Source organism: Pollicipes pollicipes, unplaced genomic scaffold, assembly GCF_011947565.3.
Source record: "Pollicipes pollicipes isolate AB1234 unplaced genomic scaffold, Ppol_2.1 Scaffold_5724;HRSCAF=6776_pilon_pilon_pilon, whole genome shotgun sequence".
Lineage (NCBI taxonomy): Eukaryota > Metazoa > Arthropoda > Thecostraca > Pollicipedomorpha > Pollicipedidae > Pollicipes > Pollicipes pollicipes.
In genome coordinates this window covers 29,635,388-29,654,274 of record NW_023596746.1, presented here as the reverse complement: position 1 = coordinate 29,654,274, position 18,887 = coordinate 29,635,388, and the positions used below count along the sequence as shown (strand labels likewise).

Here is an 18,887-nt window from a genome sequence, read left to right as displayed (position 1 = left end):
CTCTCCCTCTCTCTCTCTCTCCTCTCTCTCTCTCGCCCACTCTCTCTCTCTCTCTCTCTCAAATAGAGTACACGTCCCCAACATCACGAGCCAACAAGAATAATTTAACAACGCCGACTAAGACACAGTGTCTGTGGTGAAAACGTAAACCCAGTTAAAACGTCTTTCAAAAAAATTCATCTTGAGGGAGGCGTAAGTAGGGGCGGCGTCATGGGTTTTGAGTTGGGGAGGGGGGCAATATTTTCCAGGGAACCTCCTGAACAAAATTGAACCTCTTTACAGGGGGCCTTCTGCGCAGGGTCATAGGCAAGGAGAAGGGACATCGAGGGACTGTGCTCTCCTATTTTAAACTGCTACGTACATCATATCCAGGTAAATAAGCGTCGACGATCAAAATAAAATGGGCTCCCTCACTATCTGCAGTCTCGCTGGTGTAAAGGGCCTCCTGTTCAGGAAGAACATCACATGATAAGAGGGCAGTTTATTAAACAGAGCAGGTCTCTAAGGATTCCAGATAGGCCTCCAAATCAAGCCAAACAAGGCTTTCCGAGCCAGCAAAGGGGCTCCTTAATACAAAATTGGACATCCTGATTTAGAGCACTGTCTACCTTATTCAATAAACTCAGGACACAGCAAATGGGTCTCTTGATTTAGCAGAAGGTTTTTTGAGCCCGTTTAATAACTAAGTTCAGTTATAGGTCCTCCTCTATCTGAGCTTTAATGCTCTACGTATAGGTACAATTCCTTTAGTTGTGGAAAAAGCACCTCCCCATTTTTGTTTTGGGGAAAGGTAAGCATACGCTCGCTCCCTGCCTGCCGGCAGGGGGTAACCGGCTCCTCAGCCCCCCTCCCCGATTCCCCTGCTGCGCCGCCCGTGACCGCAAACAAACAACACATATCGTCCTCGAAAGAAAACTTGGTCTACATAATAGACGAGATAATATGAAGGATGGCGTGGGTGGAAAACCATGACTTGGACAAATAAAACGCACAGACGCCGAACGAAAAAAGACAATAAACCAGTTTACACATCACATAAGCATCCCTTCTTGCGATTTTGTTAATTATTAACCGGCTCGCAGATGCCAGCGAACAGGTTGTTTTTCATAAGAAACGATGACTCATAACGATGCAATAGTAAAATTCTCAGTCCTGTGATACGCGGCTTTTCCCCATTTGATCTGGTGATTGCATTGTCTTCTGATCTATTGGTGCTCAACATCGCGCACTATCGTGCCACGAAGCACAACCAATAGCAGGTAAGGTGATTCCTAAATGTCATTAAAATTTACCAAACCACAGACCTGTTCCAAGTCTGTAACAAGCCCGCCAAGGTCAGACAGAGGTCATGAGCGTCATCCCGAACGCACTTCCTATCCCCATGCACATGACCGAGCCCAAATGACCGAGCCCAAACAGCCAAACGCTGTCCGGCCTCGAGAACAATCGACGCGCCGTCGTGCCGCTGGCTCGCGCACCGGGTTTTGTGCTGGCAGCCAGCTCTCTGTGAGAGATGCGACTAGACATCACCCAGCTCCTGATCCCCTGAAGGGGTGCAAATGGAAAGATGTGGTATCTCACTTGAGGCAGACAGTTGTTTGATGCTTTTTAGCGGCGCATGCACTTCTTATGCACGGAGAGGGTGGGTGCGTTTGAAATATGTAACGATGTCAGCCTGTCGTGGGCCGGGCACGCAATTAAATTGCGCGTGGTTTTGAGGTTTCAGGGATGGGCGACTTGTAGAGGCTTTTGCTTCAACATTAAAATGCTGAGGTAAAAGAAGAAACTTGACGAACAGAAAGCGATATCAAACGCTGTTGTCTGCGGTAACATGTTCCAATGAAATCAGGAGACGGTAATACTCACTTTTCAAAGGTAGACAGCTGTTTCAGAGTCATCGAAATCTTACTGATGATTATACTGGGTGCGAGACCAAGGTGAACTTTGGGCGCCATAGCACAGCTTAACAACGCTTACTTTTCATGTTGAAATAGAAGCATCGGTAGAAGCGCTAACCGACGCAGGCTGCATTCGTAAGCAATCATATGGCTCTCGCAATATTTCCACTGCTCTAAGCACCTTAAACACCATTGTTACGGCCCAAAAAGTCCAGTCAACTGCGACAGACACAATGCAAACATAAGCACAAGGCTCCCAGCCTCACCCCCCCCCCCCCCCTTACACAAGCACATTGGCGTAAACACCACCGATGTAGGTAGGGCCTTGAGTCCCTGACTCCAGAAGCTTTTAGGCGGATTGGACTATCTTTTTTTACTCGGCACGTTTAAGGCGTGGCTCCGTCCATGTAAACCTGGCGACAGTGACGAGTCTGACCGGCGATCCCACGAGCCCTGCACGGGCTGCCAGGGCGGCTCGTGCAGGGCTATGGCCGCCTCGCCCAGTCGCTGGGCCGAGCTGCCTGCTGCGGGCCGCCTGCCTGACCAGGCGCCGCTCCGCAGGTGAGTCAGACGGCCGGTCCGCCTCCTCACCTGTCCCGGAGGGGGGGGGGGGGGGCTGACTCACGTGACCCGCGCCTGCCGCTCCGCCCCGCCGCCGGATCAGCCGAGCACGGCCGGGCAGACACGAGCCCGTCCGCCACCGCGCTGTCAAAGGAGGCGACAGTAAAGCGGCAGAGACGGCCGAGGATGGACGGCCGGCGGCGGGACGGGATTGTGTGCTCGTTTCCGGCCGGGGGGGGGGGGGGGGGCTTAGGTGAAGCTTACGACCAGAGCAATACCGGCGATGATGCGTAGAAAGAGACAGCGCTGTCTTGTTTCACGGTTTGTACAGACCAACGACGCCACGGACTCCGAAGAAACGCCGCGATAGCACGGAAAGAGAGGGGGGGGGGGGAGGAAGCCTTCCAGGAAGCTAGAGCGGGCTTGATATTCCGCCAAGGTGGAGATAATTAAACATTCAGGATCTTTCAATAGGATGGGGGCCTCTCAAGGTGCGGCGGAGCTCCACCGCTGCTAAATTTGCTGCCCTCAACTGGAATTTTGAGGAAGGGCCGCAGAACGGGATTAAACCCACCGAAGAACGATATGTGGTTAATTCAATATGAGAAAGGCATCGCCTGCTTTCCCAATATATATATATATATATATATATATATATATATATATATATACATGTATATTACACACGTCGGCAAAGTCATGGTAGCGTGTTTTTCCACAGGCTCACGGCCGCCGACAAGGCATGCAAGAGGCAATATTTCTGACTTTTGTGATTTGTTTGGACTGAAAAATTTGGTCATTGGCACCTGGTCATTGGAACTTCAATCTTCTGCTCGTAAAGGAGTAAGATCAATGCGTCTTCTTAACACTGAATTTTTGTTTAAATGCCATGATATGAACACAATTAGATTGCATGCACTGTTGTCGTCATTTGTTTGCGGCAGCTCACTAAATCTCTCGCAAAATCTGTCTTGTGGCTCAGACAAATTTTTCCAGACAGCGCTTTCCACCGCTGGGGTCCGCACGCAAGTCCCAGGGCGGGGCAGAGAATGGCTCCCACTGCCCTTCCCCCGCATCCGCCCCGCTAAACCGGCGGCCCTGCAAAATCTTTCCCGCCTAGTGGACAGATATCACACCAGTAGACATTCCAATGACACAGCTTGTTTCACAAAACGCTCTCCACGCGATCAAATCACCTCGGCTCTAGCCCGTTATAAGCGTGCGCGTTCCTGCAGTGAAAGCACGTCGCGCGAGAGCAGCTCAAATCGGGGTGCTGCGCAGAATGACTTGATAACAGGCCGCCACAGCTCACGACTTCATTACGCGTTAGCGGCGCGCTCGATCTTGACCTGCCAGGTGTTCAAGGCAGTAACGATCACAGGGCCGCCACTTGGCGCTGCATTAGCGCACCGCAGCCGTGTATCGCGCCTGGTCGTGGCCTGGAGCTGCCTCGCCCCATCCACCTCGGTGCCGGTCGCTCGCACCTTACGCAGTGAACTGACTGGAAGGCGCGCCGATGACTGCGGGTAAGTACAGGCTCCGTGCTGAGAACAGCCCAGTAACGTCCGCCAACAGCCCGCCGCGACCGTTGAGTTCGGAAGACGTGTCAAGGAAGGGCGGTTAGCCCCATTATTCAGGCAATTTAATCGCAAGTGAGGATCGGGGCCAATTGGGACGCGGGATGCTCGTCCCAGTTAAGATTTTAAGACCCATCGGACGGGAACGGCCATCGCCGGCACTGTGCGTGTCCATGCGCACGAAGGGCACAGCTGCGCTTAGTCATTTGCCACTAAAGGGCTCTTGAGTGATTTACTTTAGTCATCACTCACCATAATCTGAGTCCGTTCCTCGTGTGTGGATCAATCAGTGACCTTTGAGCACGCATACCTAGCCGACACACGACATTTATACTGAACTCGAAACGTCAGCTTTTCAAACATGTGATGTTACCCCAATTGGCACCGATGCCAAGTTCCTCTGACCTTCGTGGCGGGCCCGTGCCGCGCGCCTGGCCTTTTTGTTTCACATAGGGTGCAATTAGTCCCAAGCTGCCGCCACATCACTACCTCCTGCCCAGCCCTCTGGCCGGGCTGCATGCGCTCAGCTTGTTCAAGGCCAGCGCACGTTCACGCGCTCCGGCCGCGCGCTAGGCACGCACTCGTCGACAGCGGCTCCCCCTCCCCCAACACCCCTCCTTGCCCACCCTTTTCACCTGTGCGCAGGCCGCGCCAGGCCCAGCCGGACAGGCGGGCCCAACAACGCCCGGGGCCAGACGCCGTCGTGGTCACGTGGTCGGCCCACTAGCCAATCAGCGGTTACAACCGGCGTACGGGCGGCCGGCCGGCCGGCGGCCGACGCCGCCCGGTAGTTTCGTGGCGCTCGGTGAGCTGTCTGGGCCCTCGCACGTGCGATAGGACTGCTCGCTGTCAGCGTATCGCGCTGGTGTGTGGTGCGCAGGTGTTGCGCGCAGCAGAATTGTGTTGCGCAAACGCCGGCCTTCCCGGCGCGATAGCGAAGGAGGCCGCTGCTCTCGGAATTGTTTGGAGAGGTAAGTCTTGATATGGACTCCGTGCGAGAGCCGTTGGGCTCGACTGGGGATGGCCGCGGTCGGAGCAGCGCGGCGGGTCCGGAGCACCGACGTGGACACAGTTCTCAACGGGTGCTGGGCTGTGGATGGTCTTGACATATTAAGGAGCTCGACAGGTTAAGTTTTAACATTTGCCTGGCTGTGACCTGTACATCATATCAGTACAAAGTTTTCGTCGCCTTTGTGATCCGTGAATGTGGCAGCTACAGCCGTTGTTTGAACGCTGTCACGACAACGTGCGCCGCATTTCGAGCCTGTTTGGACGTAATGCCGAAGCGAGTGCTCGGTTTGGAACAGTCTGACGAGCTTATAGGTTGTGACGACTAAGATGTCGTAGCTGAAACCAGTCCCCTCCTCCGGCACCCACTCCGACCTGTCCCCTCCTCCGGCACCCACTCCGACCTGTCCCCTCCCCCGACACCCACTCCGACCAGTCCCCTCCTCCGGCACCCACTCCGACCTGCCCCCTCCTCCGGCACCTACTCCGACCTGTCCCCTCCTCCGGCACCCACTCCGACCTGTCCCCTCCTCCGGCACCCACTGCGACCTGTCCCCTCCTCCGGCACCCACTCCGACCTGTCCCCTCCTCCGGCATCCACTCCGACCAGTCCCCTCCTCCGGCACCCACTCGGACCTGTCCCCTCCTCCATCACCCACTGCGTTAATCGCGTCCCCTGGTGCAGGTCCGTGCACTAGCAGGCGGCACGACATCACTTACTTACCCGACCGCAGCACGCACACCTACGCACATCACGTGAAGCCTGCAGCCTGCAGTCTCAAGGACGGGACAATTACCGGACCTGATGGGGTGATTAACTTGATTAAGTTTGCGGTGATTCTGCGGCCGCTCCAAAGCTGCCCCGAGGGCCTGCGCTGCGCCGGAGAGCTTTTCTGGGGCGCCGGCTCTTTGCGTTAAAGCTTTCAATCCGCTTATGCGTGCCTTTCACCGATCACATTTTCCCGGAAGCTGCCAGTGTTCAAAACCGTACGGCCCTGCACATTATACTGGCTGCACGGTCTTGAGGCAGCGCCAAACGCAGCTGTGCTGTATATGGTCCGTTCATTTCCGGCCGCACGCTCGGCAGTATGTGGGCCGGAGCAGTTGGTGGCCACAGCTGGCGAGCAGCAGCGCGTCACCGACGGCGGGGGACCGTGGTGGAAGCGGACCTGCACGGGCCGCGCCCCGCACCAGACCTCTCTGGCCGGGCGTCGCGGCTCGTCGAGGGGGGTCGTGTCGCGGTCCCCCCCCCCTTCACTCCCCCCACGCGGGCGTCGTTGCGGGCTGGCGATGCCTCGATAGGCCTCGTGTCCTCCCACGGGACGTCGCGAACCTCGTCCCACCGGACACGCGGCGCCTCTCTCAGACAGCCGGGGTCGATAGGCGGGGTGGGCCGGTCGCTGGTGAAGACATGGGGAGAGAGACTGTGGACTGTCCGATGTCGAGACACGACAGCAGCCGAGACAAGGGACGCGGATGGTTTGTGTGCTCACGGCAGGTACATTGGCGACGTTCGTTGCGTGGAGGCTCCGAGGAGTGCTTTGTGACTCTGTCCGTTGTTTCCGCCTACTATCCTAGCGGGAATAAACAGAATGCTCAGCACCACGATTGGGCAAAAGTTAAGCACAAATAGCCATCGTCGTTGACGCGCCCTCAAAATCCAATAGCAGACTGAGAACAAATTTGTGTGACACCGTGTACAATTGTCACCTGGGTTATATTGCGTCTTCACTTTCAGCTCGCACCTAGCGTCCATGCTGCCTTTGATATCAGTAGGCAGTTTTTATGTCGCAAGCAAAGTGTTACTAGACTTCGCCTCCAGATTGCGTCTGCTGTCCCGCCAGTGACAATGGTTCCGTCGTGGCACCGTCGTCCGGCTTCGGCTCCCGCACGATAGCAGCGTTCAGAGGCGGCCAGGCCGGCGCCGTCTCCCCACCGTCCCGGCGCCGCACCCGACCCGGCCACCCTTCGCCGGGACACAACAGCGCGGTCCCCGCCATCGCGCGACCATCTGCCCCCTTCGCCGACCCCCTCCGGCGCCCGTAGGACGGGGCGGGGATCACCGGCGCGGCGGTGTCTGGTTGTCTCGGCGACGGGAGTGCAGGTGGCGGCGGCGGCGGCGGCCTCAGCCGTACTCGATACAGTGCCAGCGGCTGGCTCTTTCTCGTTCTCGGATTGGCCTCGTGTGGTGTACTGACCAGGCGGCGGCCGTCGAGGCATCCCTCGCGCGATTCTCCCGTCACGTCCGTCACATCACACCACACACCCGTCACATCACTCCTCGCCTCCGTCACGTCCGTCACATCACACCACACACCCGTCACATCACTCCCGTCACATCACTCCTCGCCTCCGTCACGTCCGTCACATCACACCCGTCACATCACTCCTCGCCTCCGTCACGTCCGTCACATCACACCACACACCCGTCACATCACTCCTCGCCTCCGTCACGTCCGTCACATCACACCCGTCACATCACTCCTCGCCTCCGTCACGTCCGTCACATCACACCACACACCCGTCACATCGCTCCTCGCCTCCGTCACGTCCGTCACATCACACCACACACCCGTCACATCACTCCTCGCCTCCGTCACGTCCGTCACATCACACCACACACCCGTCACATCACACCCGTCACATCACTCCTCGCCTCCGTCACGTCCGTCACATCACACCACACACCCGTCACATCACACCCGTCACATCACTCCTCGCCTCCGTCACGTCCGTCACATCACACCCGGCACATCACTCCTCGCCTCCGTCACGTCCGTCACATCACACCACACACCCGTCACATCACTCCTCGCCTCCGTCACGTCCGTCACATCACACCCGTCACATCACTCCTCGCCTCCGTCACGTCCGTCACATCACACCACGCACCTGTCACATCACTCCTCGCCTCCGTCACGTCAGTCGTCGAGATGGTGACGCTGCCGCGCATCGGTCGCAGCCCTGGCGTCAGCTCGCGCGCCGGTGTTGACGGCGGCCACTTCGGGTGTTGCCGAGCCTGGCACGGCCGGTGACCGCGCGTACGGCTCCGGCCGCTGCCGTGCCGGGTCGAGCTCTTCAGCCTGGTGATGATGACCTGGCGGGTGACGCGATCTGCGACCCGGTCCGGGCCCTGCTGGCCGGGACCGGGCCGGCTCCGGCCGGTCCGCAGTGGCCGCCCTGACCCGCTTCTCATGGGCGTCCCGCTGCGCCGTCACCCGGCTGCGTGGCGGCGCGGAAAGCTGTGTGAACTGCGAGCCCGTTGCTTTTGCAGCACGTGACGCAGACGGGCGGTAACGGGCCGGCCGAGCCGCGAGGCGGGGATGCGGCAGCTGAATGGGGCGCGTCGTCAACCGCTGTGGACTATGTTGACCGTCAACATGGACCGACTGATGCTCAAACAATGACCGCAAACAGGGACTGTCGACAGGGCTCAATGTGGCCTACCTCGACGTGCAATCAACGCCTCTATTGACCCGTTCTGCAGCCGGCGTCCACGCTGGACGAACTGAAGCGACCGCCGGCGTCTCTTTACGGTCTTTAATTAGCTGGCTGCTGTAGACTTACGATTACGTGTAATGGCTAGGCAACGTGAACCCTGGCGGCGCTACAGCCAGGCTCCCAGATGAACATTTGCCGGCCGTTTACGTCCGGAGGGCACCTTCCCATCAACGTAACTGTGGCTGCGGAATTTCTGAGGAGCGCCAGGATGGTAGATGTTATCTCTTCTGTTTAATTCTTTGGATGCATGAAGGGATGCACAGCTTTGGTGCTGTCCGCGTGGGCCTTTCTTGATGCATGCCGTGCTCGAAGCCAAGTCCTTACCGCTGTTCGTATGCGACGCGGGATCCCATTTCCCGCTTTCCGCTTGTTATTTATAGTGAGCGATAATCACGGCTTGTGCCGCGTCGTCCGTTCTCACGATGAGGACCGGGGGCGCGGCGTCGGGTCACTGGCCTGACCCCTGCCGTGACTCAGCGGCGACCTGTGCGCTGTCCGCCGGGGGTCATCCCACGCCCGTCGCCGTCCGTGCCCCGGAAATGCCCCTGTCACTGATCATCGACGCCAGTCGGGTGACTCAGGCGCCTCACGGGCGTTACGAAATGCGCGATCGCTCATAAATTTCGGGGGCGGGCTTGTCCGACCGACGGCTCGAGTGAAGGATGGATTATGTGACCCGCCGCCGGGGAGCGGCCGGCAGCGACAGCCAGCGGAGCTGCGGCGCGCTGTCCTGCACAGGGGCGCAGCCGTCGGCTTCAAGCCAACAATGGGCGGTGCGGGTCACCGGCGGCGGGCCCGGCCGCTGGAGAGGACCTGTCGGCGATAGCGCAGAGTCGAAGTCAGCTGAAGCTGATCCTGTGACCGCAGCCGCAGAGCGAGAGCGAACGCCCGTCGAGGCGGGGCTAGGAGCGGTGGTTTCCATTTACACCGTCATTTCAGGCTGGTCAGGGGATAGCACGCCATATTCCAGTCTGGGGCAGTCTGGTCAGGAGATGGCCCGACTGCAGTCCAGTCTGTTGCAGCCTAGTCAGGGGATGGCCCGCCTGTATTCCAGTCCGGAACGATCCGCGTTTACGTGCACCGATCACCCGCCTGGACGCAGCGGCCAGGACGCGGCCGCCAGTCACTGTCGGCCGCGTCTTGGCGGCGACGTGGGCCGACCAGTAATGGGGAACCCCTGCCACCTGACGCGTCCCAGGCCTGGCTGCAGTGTGTCGTCGCATGCGAGGCCTCTCATGGGAGAGCTTCATCGGACCCGGCGTCAGAGCGGCTGACAGCGGCGCGTGCGACGTTGCCCGCCGCTCTGCTGTTGCGGCCGTCGTGTTGACCCTGTAGCGAGTGTTTAGCATGCCGGAGAGGTGTTTCCGGGGCCCGTCGAGCCGATGGGAGCGGCTCGCTCTGCATTCAGCGGCGTCTCCGCCGGGACCCTTTCCGAGAAGCCAAAAGGCGGCGACCCCGGTATCGTGATAGGCCATCTGAGATGGCGAGGATTTTTCCAGAGAAAGACAGCCTCAGATCGCCGTTGTTAATGGATTCTGGACAGGACGACTGCCCCCCCCCCCCCACCGATACTCTCAGCGGTTTGACTGTTAAGTTTTGTGTACTTGAGATGAAAGAGCTCGAGCAGCATATATGTGTATACAGCAATGGGTACTCCGTACACAAATGAAAACAATAAAGAAATCGATGGTGTTCGATTTTCCCAAAAAAGGACAGTAGGTACGAAAAGAATCCTCACCGTAATTATTTGTATTCGTTCGAAACCCCACCATCTGTCTACCACTTGCTGCTCTCACCTTTCTGGTGCGCGGGCCTCGGGCCTCATGGCTGTATGTTTGCGTGTCGAGGGACGCTGTAGGGGTCGAGGTCAGATGTACACAGGGCAGAACAAAGACCACACCACGGCTTGCTGCCAGTGTCCGGTAGAGGTTCCTCCAACCGCTTCCTCCCAACCCAGCGCGCCATATCGCCCGATCCCTGTCCGGTCTGCTGTGGCTCTGACCTTCCGCTTCCCCCCCCCCTCTCCGCTGCTGCCCACCAGCTGCCCTCCCGAGATGTCGTCCGAGGGGAACAGACGTTTTCAATGCCAGGTGCTCCCTCCCTGGCACCCAGCAGCGTAAAGACATCTCTAAAGGATTGCGTCCTTGTAGTCCCCGGCGCCGTCAGCTCGGCTTCACGTCGGTCCCCTGGGTTTCCCGCCCAGAGGTTGGCCTCTTCAGCGACGTGCGCTCACCGCCGCACACATCACGCGCTCGTTCACCGGCGCCAGCCAGCCCGCGCCGACCAGTGGACGAGGTTCAAAGGTTTACACAGCCGTCTATGGGAAAGGAAGAGCTGCGCTCGGCTTACGCCTGGGTCCAGGGTCCGGGGTCCAGGGTCCAGGCTCCACGACTGGGTCACCTGGATACACCTGGGTACACCTGAATACTGGGTCCTGGGTCCGGAGTCCAGGCTCTACGGCTGAGTTGCCTGGGTACGCCTGAGTCCTGGGTCCGGGGTCCACGGCTGCCGCATCTGGGCCGTGCGGCCGGGGCCGGCGCCGTGACGCCGCCTGACCCGAGGCGCCATGTGGCGCCTTGCTGCGGTACGCGCGGCCGGAGAGCGCGGCCGCGGTGTCACCCCGGTCGGCGCTGGTCCGGCGATGGCCGGCGCCGACCCCGTGCGGCGCCGGCCAGGGGACGCCGGCGTCGCCTGCCGGCGGGACCGGTCCCGGTCCGGCCCCTGCCCGGCCCGACCCGGCGCCCACCTCTGGCGCCCGCTCCATCGTGGCCAGAGGTCTGCACAGGGCCAGGAAGGCCGGCAGGTCAATGGTGGACGCGACCGAGCCTGCGGCAGCGGGTCTGCGGCGTGCCTACGTCATCAGCGCTCATGCGCGGGATCTGGCGGCTGCTGGCCGGCGGACGGCCTGGCGGCGGTGGCCGGCAGGTCTGCCTCGGCCCCTGCCGCCCCCCCCCCCCCCCCCCTGGTGCGGGCGCTTGTTTTTCTGGCCCGTCCGCGCGATTACGGAGGAGGGAGGGCATAAAATCACCGGCCATCTCCGATCGACCCTCACCCTCCCTCCTTTCGCCACGGCCAGCCCGCCTAAAAACCCAGTGCCAGGTGCGCGCACGGGTCTTGGAGGGCGGTCGGCTGCGTCCGTGTGTTTGTGTCTGACGGCCTGGTTATGAGATGCATCAGCCAGCCATTTTGATGCGAGGAGGCGCCGGCTATCGGCTATAATGGCGCTAGGAGTTGTGGTGTTCGGGCACCAACTCGTTTGAAGGCTGCACAAATTCGTGCAGTGGCCTGAAGTCGTTCCTTGACTTTATTAAATGGTCTGCTGCCACGTCCGCCAGCAGGGCATTGTTCCTGGTCAGTCACCAGCACTCTCATTGTTTGACTACTGCCTCCCCCGCCCCGCCCCCTCCCCACTTTGCCAAGCTCAGCGTCGGCGTGCCGTTCGTCAGCTCCACGTCTCCCGCTGCCGTGCCGTTTCAGCCGACCAGCAGGCCCCCAGGGAGTCGCCGTCTTCTCCGGCCTCAGCGGCTGGGCACGGTCCGCCCGGCCCGCCGATGATCCGGGCTCCATCCTCCTCCCCCTGCCCCCCACACAACCGAGGAGCGGAGTCGCCTCGCGTCCTCGGACCGGCCGGCAGAGCGCACCGACCCCAGCCGGCGCCTAATGGGCGACAGGCGTGCGGTTTATCGGCCAGACCCCGGGGCGCAGGCGGCACGCCGGCGGTTCGCCGCCGCCGCCGCCGCCGCGCCAGCGCACAGCCAGGCCCCATTACTCGGCGGCGGGTGTGACGGTGCACTTGCAGGCGCGCTGGAGACGGACGTGGCACCTGCGGCGTGCGGCGGTGTGCGCCTGGACCGCGACCCGGCCCAGCCGAGCGCGCTGGCGCGCCGCCCGCCGCCGCCGCCGGCCGAGATAATCGAGTTAGCGCGGGCCTGTCGGGACAATGGAGCGCGTTGCCGGAGAGCGGGGGCCCGGCCGCTCCTGCACGCCCAGCCGGCCGGGGCCGCGGCCTCGCCGAACCGGCGGATGTGCTGCGGGTTGCGCTGCGCGATTGGGCTGTTGCATCCGGGGCTGGGAAGAGGCCACTTGCCCGCTTTGCGTGTGTGCTCTGCGGGGGAGCGTGCTGCTTTGTTCCCATGCATTGACTTAGAACTGCGAGTGTTGCACCGAAGCGGGGATGTTGGGTACCGAGCCGCTACATGAGCTGCATCAGCCCGTATTACATTTGTTGTTCGCGAGTGAATGTGTCACTCAGTTCACACTTCACTGGGCGATCCGCTCTCATGTGCCTGTGTTCCGTTTCCAGGGCATGTCTTGGTAGCTGCGTGACGTCACGAGTGACCTCTCACCATGGCTGTGTCGCTGACGGCGCTGACCGCCGTTCTCGTGGTGGCCTGCCTGTCCGTGGCGGGGGCCTTTTGGCAGGAAGATCTGACGCCTCGGAGATACATCCCACTCGGTGAGTGCCTGCATGTGACGCTTCCCTCGCGTCATTTGGCTACGCGAACTGCTGGTGAATCGGGTAAGGTATCAACTACTCGCTGGCATTACAAACGGATCCCACAACTGCCCCCCCCCCCCCCTCATCGACGCGTACGTAGAACGAAGCATGAGGATTGAGGTAACTACCGCGCTCGTCTCCTCCCAACTTCCAGTGCCGTTCCTCAAGGTGCCCTACCGCGCTCATCTCCTCCCAACTTCCAGTGCTGTTCCTCAAGGTGCCCTGATCGTGCGCCGTGTTGGCCAGCTGAAGGCTATTCTGCTTTTGATGTTGCAACCGATCTAACTGGTTTCTGTTGTTACGCATTAATCTGACGTGCAAGGATACGTCGATCTCTTTACCTGTTGACGCCTGAAACCTCATTTCGTGTTTTCCTTTAAACAACGCACCACTGGCGGCATCGTCGTCATCTGTGGCGCTCCTATGAGTCCGCGACCTTACAGTTGGCGTGCTAATCGCAGCCTGAGCACCTGGCGTCAGCGCAGCACGGTCCAGACAATGTCACCCCGTCCGTGTCACCGGGCAGTCAGCGGCGCAGCCAAGCGCGAGCGGTGGCCGCCCCAGCCGCCGCCTGGGAGCGTGGACTGTCGCTGACACTCACCGAGGGCGAGCCGGAAGCCCTCGCGCCCACGTCCTCGGCAGTGATTGGCCACCCTGGGCTGTGGCGTCACATCGCCGGCGATGCTGGCGGCTCCCGTCGGCTTCACGGCCTGCTGGCGAGACCGCAACTGCAGATATGCCTGCTACGGTGTCCTGAAGGCCGGGGCTGCCCAGAGACGTCCAGACCATGCTCGTGTCCTCGTGTGGTGAGGGTCCTGCATGAGCGATGAATATGCAGTCGGGCCGCCCAAGAGCCGCAATAACAATCGGAGATGGTTGCGTGCCAGAAGGCGGGAAACGCCACGCGTCTGGAGGCGTTCGCCGACGGGTGGCGTCTGCCGGCGGCGCCGCGATCAGTCCGGTCCCAACCGACGGCAGGCGCGGGCCACCGGCTCTGCCAGCGCCGGGCACCGGCCGGCGTCCAGGGGCGGCGCGCGGCCGGTCTGTTTTTGTGCGCCGGCCTGTTGACTCAGGCCGGCCGGCGATACCGGTCGCCCGTGCCGTCGTATCGGACCCGCCATCGCGGCCCCGGCGGCGTACCTCCGCTGGATGCGAGCCACCGGGGCGGCGGGCGGCCGGCCGGGCTGACCCTCACGCTCCTCACGCTGGGGGCGATGGCCGGGCCGGGCGTATGCGTCCGAGAGAGGTGGAGGCGGCGGGACCGGTTTGTCGCGGCCGCCGCTCGCGTGCGGCGCGTCGTATGGGGTCATAGAAGCACTGGCATGATTGGGCGCGGGAATCGCCGTGTTTTTCACCGTACATCAGCCCGGCTGAATTTCCTCCTCGACCGTATTCGTTTGAATCGTGCCGTCTGGTACGACTCTGTTATGAATCTAAAACCAGAGCGCCCGTTCAGGGAAATTGCATGTTCTGAAATTCGACTTTCAGGCTGCTGCGATAAATATTCCGCAGCTTGTTGGAAGGAAAATCTCATTTCTATTCTGCCATTATGAGAGGGCAGACTGAAGCTAACTTAGGCAGAATGGTAGCGCGTCAAACCAATAACGTCCGGACGAATGCATCGCGGGAAGCGGCGTCGAGCGGGCCCGCCGGCCCACCGCCGCGGCAGTGCTGCGGCCGCTGCGGCGGACCTTGCGGCGGCGGCTCCGGAGCGGCCGGGGCGGATGGTCTCATTTGTCGCGCGGACCGCATCGACGGGCGCCGCTCGCGGTCAACGTAATCCGTGGGAACTCGCACCGGATTCCATCCGGCCGTGTGAGTGGCGTGGCATTTTAATCCAGACGTCCCGCTCCCCCTGCCCGTCCCCCGCGAGGCATTGTCCGCCGCCGCGGCCTGTGTGCCGACCCCTGGCGACGCGCAGCGAGGGACGGAGGCGGTGACCGCGGCCGACCGCTCGGAGCAGATTTACAGAATTCCGTCGAGGTTCGGCGCGGTCCGGCTGTCACGCTTCAGCATGATCGAGCTCTCCGGTGCATTGTCGTAACGTTCCCGATCACGTGGGAAGGGCCCCCGCCCCCGCCCCCACCCCCCTGTCCGGCGCTCTGTTCGGCGGCATCCGAATCCATAAAACCTCGGCCCTGGTGATGTGGCATGCATCTGTCCCTGAGTTCACAACACCTGAGGCCGCCGGCGGGATTGCCGCGCTGTAGTGCAGCTGACTTTAATCTGCGGTTATTTGTCCGGCGTGCGAAAATCTTGCAACCCATTTGCATACATTAATATTGACGCACGTTTGAAACTGACACCCTTGCCCGTTGTCGAGATCAGGCGCGGTGCTCTGCGCACCTGCCGTGCGGTGTGCGGGCTACCCGAGCCGGACCCGATGAGGTGCGGTGTCCCGGCGGAGCTGCCCCCCCCCCCCCCCTCCCCCGCACCGCTGCGCCCGCCCATCGCCGGGCCAGATTCCGGCCCACTCGGCACCGGGCGGCCTCGGTACGGCCGCATTTGGCGCGCCCGAACCGGCCGCCGGCCCACCGGGCTCGGTTTTTAAGAGCCCAGGAGGAAAAGCCGACTGGACGGCGTGTCCACCAGGCGCGGATTGTATGGAAACAGCCGTCCGTTATCGGCCGGAAAACCGATGGGCTTCGCCGCTGCAGACGGCGTCGATGCCGCGATATCGTGTTCGGTTACGGCCAACCGGGACAGGTGGTCGGCCGTCTGTGGGGCCGCGTGGGGCGGCTCGATCGCGCTCCGGGGGCGCAGACAGACCCGGCGTCCCCGGCTGCACCGGTCGGGCGCGGCGGCCCGTCCCTGCCGACCGCCCTGGCTCCTAGGAAGTCCGCGTGCTGCAGCATCCCGCGGCGCACCGGCTCGCCGGCGGTCCTGCAGCGGCGACGGCACGTGGATCAGCGCCGCTAAATTTGGACGGACGGGCGCCGGCGACAAACCGGCGCGGGGTGCCGCCGACACGGGGCTGCAGCTGGCGGCCCTCCTCCCCTTCCCCCAGGCCAGAAGCGCCGTCGGTCAGCGGGGCAACCGGTCCAGTCAGACGCGAGCGGACCGCGAGCCATGCATGCGCGCGGCGCCTCACCGAACGGGCGGCGGCAGCTGTAGGCCGGCTCACCGGGGCCGCCGCGTGCCGGTTTTTGCGTCCCCGATCCTGTGCGGAGGAGCGGGCGGGGGGACACCGGCCGGCGATGAAGGAGTGCGGCTGATTTGGGACGATGACGCTGCACGGCCCGCCCCGTTGTTTCGCGCTGATGACGCCCGTTGGATATAATGCGCGCGTTGTTCGGCGGGCCGGGGGCCGCGACTGCGCGCTGCGCCGGCCGCTCCGCCGGTTTCTCCCGCTCTGTGAGCTCCCGCTGGCGGCATCAGTTGTTGCGACGACGCCCGCTCTCCGGCACTGAGCCCCGCTGCTAACCGGGGTCTCCCGGCGACGCCGTCGGCTGCCGCCGGCCGCAATAACGGGCCGGCTTTGTGCGCCCCCGGCGGGGGCCGCGGCAGTGTCCCGTTTTTGCTGCGGTACGCCGCGTCTTTTTGTGGTCCTCTGCGGCCATCGCATTCGTCTGCAGCTTCCCTCGGGCGCGGCGTGATGACGCACTGGGCTGCGGCCGGCCCGCCCGGCAGGCGGCGAGGCGGGGCTGGCCGGCTCGGATGCCGCTCGGAACCGCCGCACCGCCCGGCTGACCCCGAGCACCGGCGGCGGCCGGTCTGCAGCGGGTCATGACCGGGCCGGGCCGAGCCGAGCCCGTCGAGGCAGGCTCGGCGCCGCAGCGGCGGCGACGGCGGACGCACGGCGCTTGGGCTGGAACTGCGCGGACGCCTCTGCAGCTGGTCCCGGCGGGGCTCCATCAGCGAAGCCGCCGGCAGGAGGTCCGCGGAGGTGGAGTCGCTCACAGTCATAACCGAATCGCTGCGGAAACAGCAAACACGACCATCGACAGAGCGGCTGGGATGAGCGGTTATCGTCCGTACCCGAGGGAAACGCTGCTCACCAGCGCATCAGACCGACAGCGCGTCCCCAGCTTCCCGTCCAGTGCAGCCGGCGTCGGTGCGGCGCGGCCGGAGCTCAGAGCAACCACGGCGCTCCGGCGAGCCAAGCACGTGCAGGAGCCGCCCCGGCCGTGGTCGGATCTCAGATGCTCAACCTGCCTCTCAGATACTCGCGCCGTACACTATGTGCATTATTACACTCCTCACTACAATGCTGACGCCCGGAGACACGAACCGTGAACAGGATCCCGACCGTCGCCATGGCGATGGGGCGCGTCTGACGCAAACGAGACGTGGCGTCGTCGCCTTTGTCGCGGCTGGGCAGCGCCAGGCCCACAGTTGGCTGCTGAGTACACCGCGGCATGCGGGGTCGCAGCCCAGGAGTGCGGCGCGTTATCAAGCACGCGATTTGCCAAGCTGGAGAATTTTAATCGCGGCTGAGGTGCCGATGGCTGCGGCGCCGAGCGCCGGGCGCTGCGCGGTCTGCACCGCTGGCGTGTCCGCCGCCGCTCAGGCAAATTTGATGGCGCCGTAAAAGGAGGGAACGCCTCCCGAACAAACTACGGCTGGCGCCACCGACGAGGGCTGCGGCGGCCCCCGACCGTGTTCGCCGTCGCGCTGACAGAGGGCCGCCTCCGCCCGAGCGGGGAGGGCTGCTCACCGACGCCACACACGCCGACGTCCCGCCGCCGGCCCCGTGCCAGCCCTGAGATCTGGCGAGAGGTGGTACACTGGGAGCCGGGAGAGGTGAGCGGGGTGGGAGGGGGGGAGGGGGGTCAGACAGGCAGCGGCGTCACTGGAGCCGCGCGAACCGGCGCGTGACGCCACTTGCCGGACTCCACAGGTCGCACGCGTCACCCGAACTTCCCAGGGTGCCAGGTTCCCAGATGATAGTATTTTCCGTTGTTGGAGTGGGCCATAGCACCTTTGGTCCGTTCAGACCATTTCATTGCAGCTGTGGGATTAAGGTGAGAGATGAGCGCTAAAGCGGCGGGATAATGCTGCAGGTGCAGCATGCCTTAGCCACGAACACCGAACCTCGCTCCACGGGAAACCCGCCCTTCGATGCCACAGGCAGAGCCCCTGCAGGCTCGGCGACGGCTGGGAACCGGACTGAGGCCCAGCTCCGCCGCCGGCCGACCGCACTAAAACCCCGGCGCGACGAGGCTCGGAACAGCGCGGCATCTTCCGCGAAGAGCGATGCCGGGTAGAGTGTCGTCAGCCACGGGCGTCATGCCTGCTCGCTGCGATCATTGTCTGGTCCGCCGTCGGGACGCTGTTGATCTCACGCCTCCGTGGCGCGGGCCAAGAGTTCACGGGTGCCGTTTCCGGACGAACGGCAGGCTATTCACGGACTGAAGGTGACTGGCCGGTCTGAATGTCTTCAGTCGACTGGTTAAGACCTCCCGCGAGGTCCCGCTTTGGACGTCGGCGCCTGATTACCATATGAATGTCACGCTTCCCGTGGGCTTCGGGCACTTGCTGACGTTTTTTTGCAAGTCAGTGGCGTATCAGCGCGCGACATCAGGATGATGTACGGCCGTGGTGCCGTCGTGCCGACGAGATTGCATCGCGCCGATGCTCGCCATGTGCCGCGGCCGGCCGCCGGACGTCGCCGCCACGAGTCTCGCTGCATGCGTGTGTGTGCGTGCGTGCGTGCGGGTTCGGTGGCGCGCAGAAGCACGGCGGGCTGATGTGGGCGTGCGTCCGTCCTAGGCCGCTTACCGTCCGACGGTGTTGCGCCGCGACGCCGAGCGCTGCCAGAGATGCTATCTGGACGACAGCTTGGCCTGCGCCGCGCTGCCGGCACGCTGACGGACCGGCGCGCTGTGGGCTCGGACGTTGCCG

The 18,887-nt window shown here is 62.4% G+C and overlaps 1 protein-coding gene across 2 annotated transcripts in view; it reads left to right on the top strand.

The window, feature by feature from the left end:
• Positions 1-4,842: 4,842 nt before the first annotated feature.
• The window catches only part of LOC119103392 (semaphorin-1A), a 35,754-nt gene continuing 21,709 nt past the window's right edge, over positions 4,843-18,887 (top strand). For both annotated transcript variants that reach the window (XM_037226911.1, XM_037226910.1), the window contains exons 1-2: positions 4,843-5,007; positions 12,849-13,001. In XM_037226911.1, the coding sequence (XP_037082806.1) occupies positions 12,893-13,001 (109 nt within the window). In that variant the 5' untranslated portion in view covers positions 4,843-5,007; positions 12,849-12,892. The remainder of the gene's footprint in view (positions 5,008-12,848; positions 13,002-18,887) is intronic.